At 41.7% G+C, this 14,074-nt stretch overlaps 1 protein-coding gene across 1 annotated transcript in view; it reads left to right on the plus strand.

The window, feature by feature from the left end:
• MYO1D (myosin ID) overlaps positions 1–14,074 on the plus strand; it is a 99,073-nt gene that overhangs the window by 48,288 nt on the left and 36,711 nt on the right. The window contains exons 2-9 of the mRNA XM_088470686.1: positions 2,852–3,060; positions 3,253–3,346; positions 4,412–4,577; positions 6,422–6,475; positions 10,348–10,443; positions 11,856–11,972; positions 12,465–12,668; positions 12,791–12,936. Of these exons, the coding sequence (XP_088326812.1) occupies positions 2,852–3,060; positions 3,253–3,346; positions 4,412–4,577; positions 6,422–6,475; positions 10,348–10,443; positions 11,856–11,972; positions 12,465–12,668; positions 12,791–12,936 (1,086 nt within the window). The remainder of the gene's footprint in view (positions 1–2,851; positions 3,061–3,252; positions 3,347–4,411; positions 4,578–6,421; positions 6,476–10,347; positions 10,444–11,855; positions 11,973–12,464; positions 12,669–12,790; positions 12,937–14,074) is intronic.

Genomic DNA, 14,074 nt, shown 5'->3' on the forward strand with positions numbered 1-14,074 from the left:
CAGCATAAAATGTACACAGTATATAAAATGTAATTGCAGAAACACATGGCTTCCACTCATCTTCCATCTTGATGTAAATCAATGGGTAACAAAAATAAAATAAACTGCTCTTATTGGCTAGTTGTGTATAAACTCCTCATGTTGTATGAATTACTACTGTATCAGTGAAGTTAATTGACATTGATGCGCTGTTTTACATTGCTCTTAGAGGAGCAGGTGAGAAATGCATACCTCCTAACCGTCAGATTTTGGCTGGACAGTTCCTCTTCCTTGGCATTGCCCCACCACAGCTAAAAAGGTTAAGAGGTCACTGGATGCGCGTGGCATCTAAAAACTGTAGAAAGAGTTGATGCTAGAACCAAGTGGGCTAAAGGTCCTCTGTTGTCGCAACAAAGTGACCGGCGACGGAAGGGGGAGGGGCAAGGTCAGTGAGCTAGCAGTTTTACTGTACACATGGACATCTATTAGGAATAGTAATCTGTGGTGAGTGGAGCGTAGTGAGCCTGCGAGATGACACATTTTGACCCATGTTCTGAACTTGAGCCGACCTTGGTCCTCCCCCTGCCATCACGGTCCTTTAGATCACTTGAATTTAGACCTTACCTTAGGCGTGCGCACAGTGTCCTGATTTCCCACATCCCAATGCTGGGAGGTATGAGTAATGGGCTCTCTGCACTGAACACTGCCACCAAGATCTGTTTGATTAACAGGCAGTAGAAGGCTATACCATCAGTGGTTGATGGTTTTTCAAGCTTAGATGGTCAGCCATAGATGACTGAGTGCTACGCATATGCAGACTTCACAATATTGGGCGCCACCATCGACGGTGCAGCATCTATGCCACACCATCTATGTAAAAAAACACTTGCCATCCGTCATAGACCATCGATGATTGTGGACCATCAATAGTCACGGCCATCCCTAACTGGCAGCCGGTATTACACACACGTGTGTAATGATTATTTATCATTTGCACATCACACTGACCCCAGTGCTGGTTTTGTCAGGGGGATATGGGCGAATGTTTGTTTTTGTGAGCCCAATACCACTAATTCAGCCCTATGCTTCTTGGACTGAAAAACATTATCGCAAGGGAACCCAATGCTGTGGGTCTCCGCTAAGAGATGAACAGCTCGGTGCTGGTTGCTGATATTGTGGGGGGACCACACACTTTTTGTCCCCCACAATAGCAGTAACAAACAGTGGTGCTGGTTAATGTTTTAAGTGTGGGGTTGCTCTATACAGACATAGTACTTCTATTTTTTAGGAATATATCCTGTAGACAGCTCATAGTGACTAGGTCTAGTGTTTGATATTTGTATAGTGTGTAATGGAATTGTATAATGGTCATAGAAACATTCATGGCAGAAAAGAACCATTTAGCCCATCTAGTCTGCCCGTCATATTGGATAGATGTTATTCCTATGTCTGTATGCAGTGTAATAGGATTGTATTTTGTTTGCAATGTATGTAGTCAGCATCCTGGCGCACACAATGCCGGTGAACATAATACCGGTGCCGGAATCCCGACTGCTGTGATCTCGACAGTGAGGGTTAGGGCTAGGGGTTTAGCGTTAGGCACTAGGGGGGAGGGTTATGGTTAGGCTGTGGGAGGGGAGGGTTAGTGTTAGGCTGTGGGAGGGGAGGGTTATGGTTAGGCTGCGGGAATGTTGGGTTAAGGCATAGGGTTAGAATACCCTTACCTGCATGAATCGGGATTTCCGCTGTCGGGATTACGTTGCTGGAATTCTGACCGCAGGGATCGCGTGCCCAACCCATTTTGATCATGTGTGTAGGTATACTGCATACCTCCCTACTGTCCCATCAACGTGACCATAAAGACTATTTCTGATATGAGGTGTACCCCCCCTAATTTTGCCTCTCTACTTTTTCATTGGCATGATAGCGCACACTGTTCAATTTAGACAATTAGAAGGTATGGGGGCAGATGTATGAAGCTGTGGAAAGTGATAAAGTGCAGAGTGATAAATGACCAACCAATCCGCTCCCACCTCTCATTTTTCAATCCCAGCCTGTAACATGACAGTTGTGAGCTGATTGGTTGGTTGTTTATCACTCTGCACTTTATCACTTTCCAAAGCTTCATACATCTGCCCCAATGTCCTTTATCTGTATAGAGTGCAATATAATTGTATTAAGAACTTATACAGTGGTCAGATCATGCTCAATAAGTAATTATGTCTATATAGAGGGTGATATAATTATATTTTGATTATGCCCGGTAATAAAGATAACGTTTGTTAAGTGTAATGTTTTTATTTATATTGTAGAAGGGCTCCCTCTTTTGGTGACATGGCTCTCTACTGCATGTTCAGTTGCAGGGCTTTACAATGGACAACTAACTTCATGTTATCGTTACTGATTGACATGGTCATGGCACAATAAGGCGGATTCATGTATTCTCAGATGTTTAAGGCTTAGTAACATTGCTTTTTAATATTTCAATTTATGTACATTTTATTGATTGTTTAATGTTTATAAATGATGCAGTATTTTGCAAATATAAATATACATCCAGACAAACATGGAATTGAAAATATAAATTAAAAGAATAAAGTGCCATTATGTGGCTGAGCAAATGTTCATGACATTGCAGCCTATTCATTTAGGAACGAATGACAATAAGACATTGGTGAATTAACAGGGTGTATGCCAAATGATACTGTCATGGATACAGTCCATGAAATTGGATATAATAACTCCCTTCATCTCAAGAATATCTGTTACTGTCGCAGTTAATAAGTTGCCAAATGCCAGCTATTTGTGACTACTTAGTGTATAGTTCTATCTGACTCTAGCAACCATATTTCTTTTGTGTCTCTTGGTGCAGGTTTGAGAAAGGACGAATCTACACCTTTATCGGGGAGGTGGTGGTCTCCATTAACCCCTACAAGAGTCTCCCAATCTATGGGAAGGAGACGATAGAACAGTATAAAGGAAGGGAACTGTACGAGAGACCCCCACATCTGTTTTCCATTGCAGATGCTGCATACAAGGCCATGAAGAGACGTTGTAAAGACACGTGTATAATGATATCAGGTATTATTACATCTGTAGTCACCCCGATCATTCACCTTTCTTTTTACGTTGGCTTGTTTTTTAATCCACTCCAGTTTCCTGCTAACCCAATCCTTCTCTCACTTCACCGTCCCTCCTATGATTAGCTCTTTCTGTACTGGTTGTGCTATTACTATATCCTTGCAGATAATAATTTTGTTTTGTATATTACAGGGGAGAGTGGTGCTGGGAAGACTGAAGCCAGCAAATACATAATGCAGTACATAGCTGCCATCACAAACCCCAGCCAGAGAGCTGAGGTCGAGAGGTAAGTTTTGTCTAAAGTTATATTTTTGGGCCTATTCCATAAAAATGATAGTACTAAAAATATAAACTATATGCACTGCAGGGACTATTGACCCAGAAAAGTTGTTGGACCCAGTGAGCAGGAACCAATGTGAGCTTTGCCTAAAAGTGGACTTGAATGAATTGTGCACACAGTAGAGGCAGACATTTTGTTTGCAGCCTATCAATTTACAAGGAACCAGTGTCCCATAAATATTGGTTATGAAGTGTTTTACAGATTATTATTTATTTTTATTTATTACCAGTTATTTATATAGCGCACACATATTCCGCAGCGCTTTACAGATGTCACTAGTTTCTAATGAGCCTTATTCTCATAAATATTTTATTCAGTCCACACTATGGGCCTGATTCAGAGTTGGGAATAGAGAGAGATAGCACTTAACTGTGTACCTGGACAAACCATGTTGCAATGCAAGGGGTGTAAATACATAATTTATTTTTTTTGCATGTAGGGTAAATACTGGCTGCTTTTACATGTAGCCCACAAATACTGCACAGCTTTATTATTACTCTACAATTTAGATGTCAGTTTGGACACCTCCCTCCCAAATATAAAATCTCTCTGCACATTTTAAATCTGCCCCACCTGCAGTGCAACATGGTTTCACCAAGATGATCAGTTGAGAGAGAGATCTCTCTCTATTCCCAACTCTGAATCAGGCCCCATGGCTGCCTTCTCTGTCGTACGTGTATAGGCTATCAAACACATTTGTGAACCTCTGAATGACTTCAGGTGCCCACTATTCCTCTGTTAGACATACATAATACAGTTGTTTATGCCATGATCTGCCTTTGCTCATTTTCCTGCTCTACCATCTGACAGGAAAGATGTCAAAATTTGGTGAACTAATCACGTCTGGGGGCTCATTAGGTGATATGTGGCATCCCTGCTAAATGTTATCAATTTGACATAAAAAATAACGCCATTTGTTATTCACTTTCTGGTAAATTTTTTGTAGTTGTCCTTTGATTGATGTGACAGAGGTGCTGTCAGTGTGACATTGTCCCCCATACACTTTTACAGAGTAAAGAATATGCTCCTTAAGTCAAACTGTGTCTTGGAGGCATTTGGCAATGCCAAGACTAATAGGAATGACAACTCCAGCCGGTTTGGAAAATACATGGACATTAACTTTGACTTTAAAGGAGATCCCATTGGAGGGCACATCAGTAATTACCTATTGGAGAAGGTGAGAGTCACTGAATAAAGAAAGTAATTGATTATAATAATGGATAATTATCCAACACATTACGTGATTGAAGAACTACTTTCTCTAATGAGGCCAGTGTATCATTAATAGTTGTTTACAACCTAAGAGTGTATTTATGAATGCTTGGAGAGTGATAACATTGTGAAAGAAAATACCAACCGATCAGCTCCTAACTGTCATTTTTCAAACACTGCCTGTAAAGTGACAGGAGCTGATTGCTTGGTACTTTGGGGGTCTATTTGCTAAGCCTTGGATGGAAAAGTGTACGGAAATATTCTCGCAACCATCCAGATCCTAACTTTCATTTTTCAAACACAGTTAGGAGCTGATTAACTAGTACTTTATACTAGACCCCTTTATAAAATAGACCCCTTTACCTCTCAAAATGTTATCTCTGTCCAAGCTTTCATGAATACCCCTATATGCCTTTAAATGGTAATTGCACACTCAACTATTATTTACAATTCCCCCCTACTAACAGGATGGTGTAACTCCCATATCAGTGCAGGATTCTGGAGAACTCTACCCAGTGTTGAGCTACCTTGTGCTGACACCCCAGAATTAATCCAGTAACCTAACCATTCTAGTTAGATTCACACAGGCATTGGTTGATTAGACCTGCAGCTCATTATAGTCACTGTCTATAGGAGATACCAACATATCACTGTTTCACACCCTTTTTCTGTTTGCTGTCAGCAGTGCTGAATAATGGGATTGCCATACATTTTTGTAGTTTTAAGGGACTCCAACTGTTCTACTAGGTAGGGAGATGGAAGAAATTATTTAAAAAGATATATACATATTTTGTGTGTGTGGCATATCCCTTAAGATAAGTAGGTTATACAATGTAATTATTGTGCCATATGAGAAGCCTGTGTGTAACATTGACCTACATAGCTCCTTGACTCTTAATTGAATTGCTCAGTATGAAACAATAATACATAAAAAGTGCCAGAGCTTTAGCCTCCTGTTCTTAAATTGTACATTGTAGTCTTTGGCAATTTGTTTTTTTTTTTTTTTCATTTACGTGAACAGAATTTAAGCTTTTAATAGATGTTATTCTGGTATACGTTTATGAAGCCGGCAGATGGAATGCCGACCGCCGGCTTCTAGACTACTTAATCCCAGCGAGGGTTGTCATTTTACCGACGCTGGGAGACCGGCACCCGGAATCCCGATCAAAGGGATGTTGGGCCCAGTTTCGGATAGCCGCGGGGGGGAGGGTTGGGTTTAGGGCTCCCGGGGGGGGGGTGGGGGGGGGGGTTCACAGACATAGGGTTAGGCATCCCCCCCGGGAGGTTAGGGCTAGGCTAGGGGGAGGGAGTGTTTGGGTTAGGCACCCCCGGGGGCAGGTTAGGGCTAGGCACCCCCCTGGGGGGGTCTTAGGTTTAGGCGGAAAGAAAGGGGGGGTTAGGTTTAGACACTTAGAGGGGGGATTAGAGTTAGGCACAGGTGGTGAGGTTAGGGTTAGGCACCCTAAAGGAATGTTAGGGTTAGGGGGTAAAATTAGGTTAGTTTATACTTATCTGGGGATGATCTGGATTTCCTCCTCTGTCGGGCTGCCGCTGCCGAGATTTGAACCGCTGACCAAGCGGCCGACGGTGAATCATACCGATTCCGTTATTCTTTGTTCAGTTCTAATGTACTGCAGACCTACATAATCAAGAATATTGCTAAACAGTTTGACTTGTAACATTTTTATTTATTTTTTTCCCATAGAAAAATTTCTATATGTTGATAAAACTTTTACAGCAGTATTACACAAACAGGAGTGATTGCTACTACTGATTATTAGTGAATGTATTTTCTTTCTCTTTACCCAGTCTCGGGTCATTGTTCAGCAACTAGGAGAGAGGAATTTCCACTCCTTTTATCAGGTTAGTTTTGCCTGATGGATTTGAAGGAATACTTTATTTCCTATGCAGAAGTTAGTTTTTCATGTTCAGTCACCCTCCTTTAGGCACCAACTCTCTTTTTCTCAATCTTTAAATTGTTTTTATGCCTGTCCAAATACAAGATGATTACAGTATAAATGTTCCTTACACATCTGCAAGCTATAACTGGAAAAATAGTAAAAGCTGAGACATAGGGAAAGTTTAAATAAAAACACACACCGCCTTCTAATTTGGCTGCTGGCATTGGCCAATTGAAAGCCAGCAGCACATGCACTTGCGTCACATGAAGGTTATCCAAGGCAGAACACACTCAGCAGATTATGAGAGTACAGTGGCGAGTGTCCTAATGTGTTCTACTAGAGGGGCATAAGGGGAAATTATCTTGAAAGGGGTTTTTATTTTGAAGATACATTATTAAAACATGGCTACATGTGCGTGCCATGCATGAGCACGCAAACGTAATTACATCATTTAAATCACCCCCCGAATGTATAATAATAAATATATTACAGTTTTATTACTCCTGTTTGTGTCCAGGATTCTTATGGAGCTAAACAACAAGTATTAGTCAGTGCTTTTATATAAGCAGTGTTTTTATATAATCAGAATCAAATACAATATCCATTAATTGAACAAAATAAGGTTATACAAATACTTCATATAGCTTGTAATGAAAAAGCATAAAAATGAAAAGATCTCTCAAGTAAGCGCCCCCTCTGGGATTTAACCAGAGAGGTTTTTTAAATGGCAAGTATGAAATGTAGACCAGGACGTAACCACTGATACATCTGTTAGGAGGCATATCTATTGCATCTGATGATAGTTGTAGTAAACCAGGAGCATATGCTGCTGCTTTGACCACAGCTATGTGTTTGTGTGACAGTATGTTATTTTAAATATTATTTATGTATAACGTTTTAAAGTTTACACCCACAACAAGACAGTAAGCAATATAAGTAATGAACATGGCCAATGTACAGATATACAGAAATTAACACGTAACATTCTCATATCTGATACATATGAAAATAAGAGAACAAAAAAAGAAGGGTAAGAAACATGGCTGTTCGGAGAAAATCAAGACCTAGTAGATATGGCACAAAATGAGCGACTTAGCGGCAGACAGGAACTTAAAACATAGTATATCTGTGGGGTAACACAATATCAGTAACATTAAGAGAAAAAAGGAGACTGGGAAAATTATGCCAGAAATTAACAAATAAAAGCAGGCAGACAGTATGTAACATAATGCATAAAACTACATATACCTATACCCCATACAATATTGTAGTAGTGAACTGGGAACCCGAAGGGGCCGTTCAGGCCTACACAACACAAAACCAGCAGAATAGTGGGCATCAGTGTAATGAATATGAATGTAGCTCTGGAAAAAGGAGCAATGCAATGCATCTAGACTCAAATACCAGGCCAAGTCAAACTGCTTTTGCAAGGCAGACATATAGCAAACAATTAGTTTCTCTCTCGTGATCTGATATCAAAATACACACTGGCCATTATCTAAAAAACATGGACAGCAAAATATAGTATTTAACAACTACCTCCCAGTTCCCCCAACCTTGTATAACCATACTCCCGACTTTCAGTATACCTGAATATACCTTTTACTCCCCAAATACACCTACACTATATAACCTTCCCACTTCAAGACAGAAAATGCGGCAACTACAGCAGTGTACTTTTAGGCAGTGGCATCACTGGGGTCGGTGTCACCCAGCGCACCACTCTTGACTTTATGCAGGTGCTCGAAAAGGAGAGTGTTCTAGTGTCTGCAAGACCACACCCCCTGGCATACGATGTTCAGAGCCGTGAACGGGTGTCACGTATCTGTTCTCGTCACACTGGGGACTTGCCTAGAGCTCCGGGAGTTGCTGGACAGCACCTAACCTCCCCTGGCACAGTGTAACCACTGCTCTGTATCACTATCAGAAGGAGTGACGCCAAATAGCGGAGCAACTATGCTATTTTGGGGTGCCCCCCTCGGATAGTATCACTCAGTGCGATCCCCCTCCCCCCCCCCCCCCCCACCCCCCCACTCCAGTGGACGACACTGCCTTAATGCAAGGTATTTCCGGTCCTGGACAAAAAGGCCAGCAAAGATACACCCAAAGGTAATAACAATAACAGCCTAACCGAGTAGAAAAACTGAACAGACAAAAAACAAACATGAAAGAGAGGAAGATGCTGTGGATTGAACCCTCACAGCAATAAAATACCAACGAATGACATAAATACAAAATATATTCACAGGATATAAACAAATATCGAGGATAACACAAGTGCATTTAAGTCAGTCAGGTAGAGCCACCCCACACTGAGGCCTGTAATTGATATGTGTACATGCTTTCCAGTTGTAACAGCTTCAAAGTATTAATAAAGCAGAGTAAAGACTAAAACAAACAAAAAATTGAAGATACAGGTATGCTAAAAACAGTCAAGGAGGGTCATCTTGCCTTGAGGTCTGTAAGCTGAATCACCGGTCCATAAAATGCAGAGTTTTAGCAAAAAATGTCCATAGGGATCTCCCAACAGAGCCTGGGCACTAGCAAACTTGAAGGGTGAAGGTGTTTTGACCGAAAGCAGTCGTCAACCAGGATTTCAGGAACTGCTCAGAATTATCGACCACCGCTCTCAAGCAATGCAACCAGGTGAATATCATCACAGCGAAGGCGGCGTAGAAGCCTATACATCTATAAGCTTGGGCTGAGACATCGTCAACTGGGACTACAAGGAGATCAGCGATAAAACCACAGATAACATCCGCCATCTGAACCTCCATTCTTTTTCCTGAATCATTTACGGCTTTAAGAAGCTGTTCCAATAATGTTCACCAAATCTTAGACCGCAGACGAATTTCAGCAAGTTCCAAACAGGACAATAAAACTTGCATTGAACTGGAGATTAAAGGCACAGAGATAGCAGGAGAGCTGATAGAGTGAATGTAACTGTTCCAACACCTCCAGCAAAAGACAACCCGGTTTCAGCAAGTATCAGAAACAGGACTCCACATGAGACTGCATTAAGCAGATCGGCAAAGCAAGTAAGGGAGAAATGGTAGCTTAGCCATAGCAGATACCGAGAATCTCCTTGAATCCAGAGTCACAGGAGCATGGAAGGAGAGTAGCGCACTCAGTAATTGACCATCAGGGCCCCCCAGAAACAGACTCCCCTCTCTGCAGCCAGCTTCACTGACTCTCCATCATCCTCAAAATTGAGCTTAAACTCATCACTTTCATATATAAATCACCATCGACCTAATTCCACCCTCATCACGTTCTCTCACGCCCACCATGAAGATTTTACCTGTTGAGCATCACTCCTTTGGAACTCATTCCCTCGCCTAGTCAGACTCTCGACTAGTCTCCCCAACTTTTAGTATGCCCTTAAGAAACACCTTTTTTTTAAAGCTTATCTGCTCTACTCATAACTCAACACTCATCTCCTCAACCCATCTGCCATGTTTTCTCCCCAGTTCACCATTTAACTGTTTACCCCATCCCACTTAGTATGTAATGGGCAGGGCCTGCTTCGCTCTTGTCTTGACATGAAAAGGAGACTGGGAGCAGGCAACTAGGTGCCGGGCGCATCCTAAGATGCATAGATCGCCATGGCAAGAAAGTAATAATAATAAAAAGCCACAAAGACCTGAAATTTGTGAGCTCTTTCTCAAAAGAAAGAAAAACATGTAAAACGAAAATTGGGAAAGCTAACACGAATACTGTCCCTATCAGGAAATTGCTTTGGCAAGCTGTGTGGTCCAGTTCTGCAACTTCAGTTTAATGAAATTGAGATAAGTATGTTTTTTTGTGTAGCGAAATTCATTTCTTCTTTTCTAGTTAATCTTAGGAGCACCAGAGCAGACTCTACGTTCCCTTCACCTCCAGAAAGATATCTCTTCTTACACATATACCCGATCGCTGGCTTCGCTGAAGGTGAGAGCAATTAATAAAAACTATTCCACACAGACTTGTTTAGCACACTACACGCTATATTTACTGAAATGAGAGTTTTTATAGGTGGAGATGTTGCCCCTAACAACCAATCAGATTCTAGCTATTATCTTCTAGAACAGTGATTTTTCTCAAGCTTTATCAATTCGAGGCACACTACACAAGATCTTAAAATTCCCAAAGCACACTATACGGCGATGCAGCGTGCGTGACCAATGACAAAACATACACATTGGCTCCCACATAAAAAAATACACACTACATTGGCCTCACAGCAATAAAACTTATTACATTGGTCTCCACAGAAATAAAACACACTACAGTACAAGTGCGCTAAGCTGCCCGCCGCGGCACACTTGACAACCGCTCGCGGCACACTAGCGTGCCGCGGCACAGAGGTTGAAAATCGCTGTTCTAGAAGGTGCTAGTTAGATGTTAAGTAGAATTTGATTGGTTGCTATGGGCAACATCTCCATTTCTAAAAACAGTCACTTTAATAAATATACCCCTACATATCACATGTTCAGTCTTTGACCAATACATAATTTTACCTCTGCCTTTGTTCCCTCCCATCATTGGCCCTTATGCAGAGTTCAAAGTTAGAGCAAAAGAAGGATCAATTTGCTCCTAGAATAAACCATGTTGCAGAGCAAGGAGTACAAGTGCATTCATTTTTTTTACATGCAGAGAAAATACTGATTGCTTTTGCATGTAGCTGGGCATCTTTATGTTTACACTTAGAAATAGGCTAGGACAGTGGTTCCCAAACTTTTTTGAACCACGGCGCTGTAGAGTATCAGCATTGTTTTCACGGCACCCTTATGTTTAAGTTTGTTATTGAGAAATTCAGAAAAAAAATCGAGTAAAATAGGAAAGTGAAGTAAATTGTGCTTACCTGTCATCCTTAGGCTCAGGTATGTGGTGGTGGACAGGTTTGCACTTTTGTTTGTTCACATATTTACATTACATTGACCATAAATAATTTGATTTGATGCTGGACCACCAACCTGAGGCACCCCTGCAAGTGTCCCAAGGCACCCCAGGGTGCCACGGCGCACAGTTTGGGAACCACTGGGCTAGAACATTTCCTTCTCAACTAAGTACATATCCTTCCCAACTATACATCTCTGCATAATTGAAATATGCCACACCTCCAGTGCAAAATGGTTTTACCAAGGTGCAAATTGCTCCTCTTTTTGCTCTTACTCCTGTAACACTCATACAGCTGGTGGGCTTGACTCATCCATATAGAACTTTTTAGCAGTCCCAGTTATATAGAACATAGTATAGACTAGATGACATACATTTTTCAAATAGTATTTTTCCTGTGAACACACAGATATAAGAAATGCAGCAAACTCATGTCACCTCTTTAATGTTTCCCTGTTGTCCAGTCTTCCATTAATGATGCAGCTGAATTCAAAGAAGTTTCAGAGGCAATGAAGGTGATCGGATTTAAACAAGAGGAAATTCAGACGGTCTACAAAATCTTGGCTGCCATTCTGCATCTGGTGAGTAGGTTTGAGATGTATTGTGAATCATGCAAAAGTCCACAGGTCACTAACGTGTTATATATATATATATATATATATATATATAATTGCTTTGCTTCAGACACAGATTAAGCCCCAGTGTATCAAACTAGTACCTCTTACTACTCAGTCCAGATATTCCAGGAGCCCAGCAGTATGCAGCCCTCTGAACACACCTGGCCCCCTACCGCCGAATTACATGCCCACCATCAGCAGTTTGAAATCAAAGTAGCAAAAAGTGCTACAAACCCAATGGCATTGGACAAAACACATGAAAGCGGTTATTTTTGGAAAATGGATCCTTTAAATGTATCTGCACATTTAACCATAAAAATTGTTTGCAACAACATAAAATCTGCTCAACCTAATGCACCTGTGATTTGTACCTTACAGTGAAGTTTATAAGAATTTTGAAGCATGTGATCTCTATTTAATGTGTCCGTTATTACCTCCATGCTGTTCCTTTCTCAGGGGAACCTCAAGTTTATTGTGGATGGTGATACCCCCCTGATCGAGAACGGTAAAGTCGTTTCTGTAGTGGCCGACTTGCTGAGTTCTAAGTCTGAGCTTCTGGAGAAGGCCCTCCTGTTCAGGACTGTGGCCACTGGCAGAGATGTTATAGACAAGCAGCACACCGAAAAAGAGGCTAGCTACGGCAGGGACGCCTTTGCCAAGGTACTAGAGGGCTAATATATTGGATTGATGTACTGATAGATATGACAAGAAGTTTGTAAAAATATAATTTATGACAGTGTGATGGTTTCTAGACTATGCCCTATTTTCTCTCGATCACACAGGCCATTTATGAACGTCTGTTCTGCTGGATTGTGAGTCGTATTAATGATGTGATTGATGTTAAAAAACAAGACGCAGCTATTCATGGGAAAAACACGGTTATTGGAGTGCTGGATATATATGGATTTGAGATCTTTGACAGTAACAGGTGAGATGATTTTCTAATTCAGATCTTGTTAATGGGACATCTCATTGGTCAGCTGTTCATATCATCTTTGTTTTTTGTTACATTTGTATCATAATTTCTGAAAAGTGGTGCTTGAATGTATGAACTTTGGGCCTGATTCATTATTAAAAACACTTTTTTAGAAAGTGAAATTTCTAAATGCAGACAATTAATAGGATTTTTGGGTACTTACCGTTGAATCCTTTTGTCTAAGTCAGGCTGGGGGACACTGGACCATGGGTTGTAGGTGGGAAGGCGTGGATTTGGCACTAAAACTGAAATCTATAACTCCTCCCCTCTGCAAACCCTGGTTTCAGTACAACTTCAAAAATGCCTGGTAAGGAGAAACAATACACAGTGACACTGTCACTCCGAAAAATAAAAATGAAATTGACTGTCAATACGACCCAAAATCATAACTCATACTCAATAGCGCTGAGCGTGAGGGAGGGAACGCAGTGTCCCCCAGCCTGACTCAGAGAAAAGGATTCAACAGTAAGTACCCAAAAATCCTATTTTCTCTTTCGCCTGGTTTAAGTGGAAAGATTAAACCACTTTCGGTTGAAAAGAAGGAACCGTACTGAGCACAGCCCTATCATCATGGAAAACAAGAAAAGGTGGTTTGCAGGACAAGGCCCCCAACTCAGAGACCCGCCGAGGCAATGGCCATAAGAAAAAACACTTTCCACGTTACGAACCGAAGGTCCACGGATTCCAGAGGTTCAAACGGAGCCTGCTTAAAAGCCGACAGAACCAGGGGCAAATCCCATGGCGCTACTGGTGGTTGAACCGGAGGCTGTATTCGCAAGACCCCCTGTAAAAAAAAAGTCTGCACCTCTGGGAGGAGAGCCAGAAGCTGCTGAAAGTAAATGGAAAGAGCCGAAATCTGTACCTTCAAAGATTGAGGCCGTAAGCCGGCCTTCAGACCGCCCTGCAGAAATGCTAAAGACCTTGGCAGGCGGAACTGGGCAGTATGTACTCTCCGCTGCTCACACCACACAATATAGGTTTTCCAGACGCAGCAAGATGGCGCCCACCATCCAGGACCACGCTGACTGCCTGCACCTCTACCAGGTAACAGCAGCGCGCTATCCCCGGGCCCAGATGGTCTCTTCAGAGA

The sequence above is a fragment of the Taudactylus pleione genome, unplaced genomic scaffold, assembly GCF_031769625.1.
Source record: "Taudactylus pleione unplaced genomic scaffold, aTauple2 ptg000102l, whole genome shotgun sequence".
In the NCBI taxonomy this organism is placed as follows: Eukaryota; Metazoa; Chordata; class Amphibia; order Anura; family Myobatrachidae; genus Taudactylus; species Taudactylus pleione.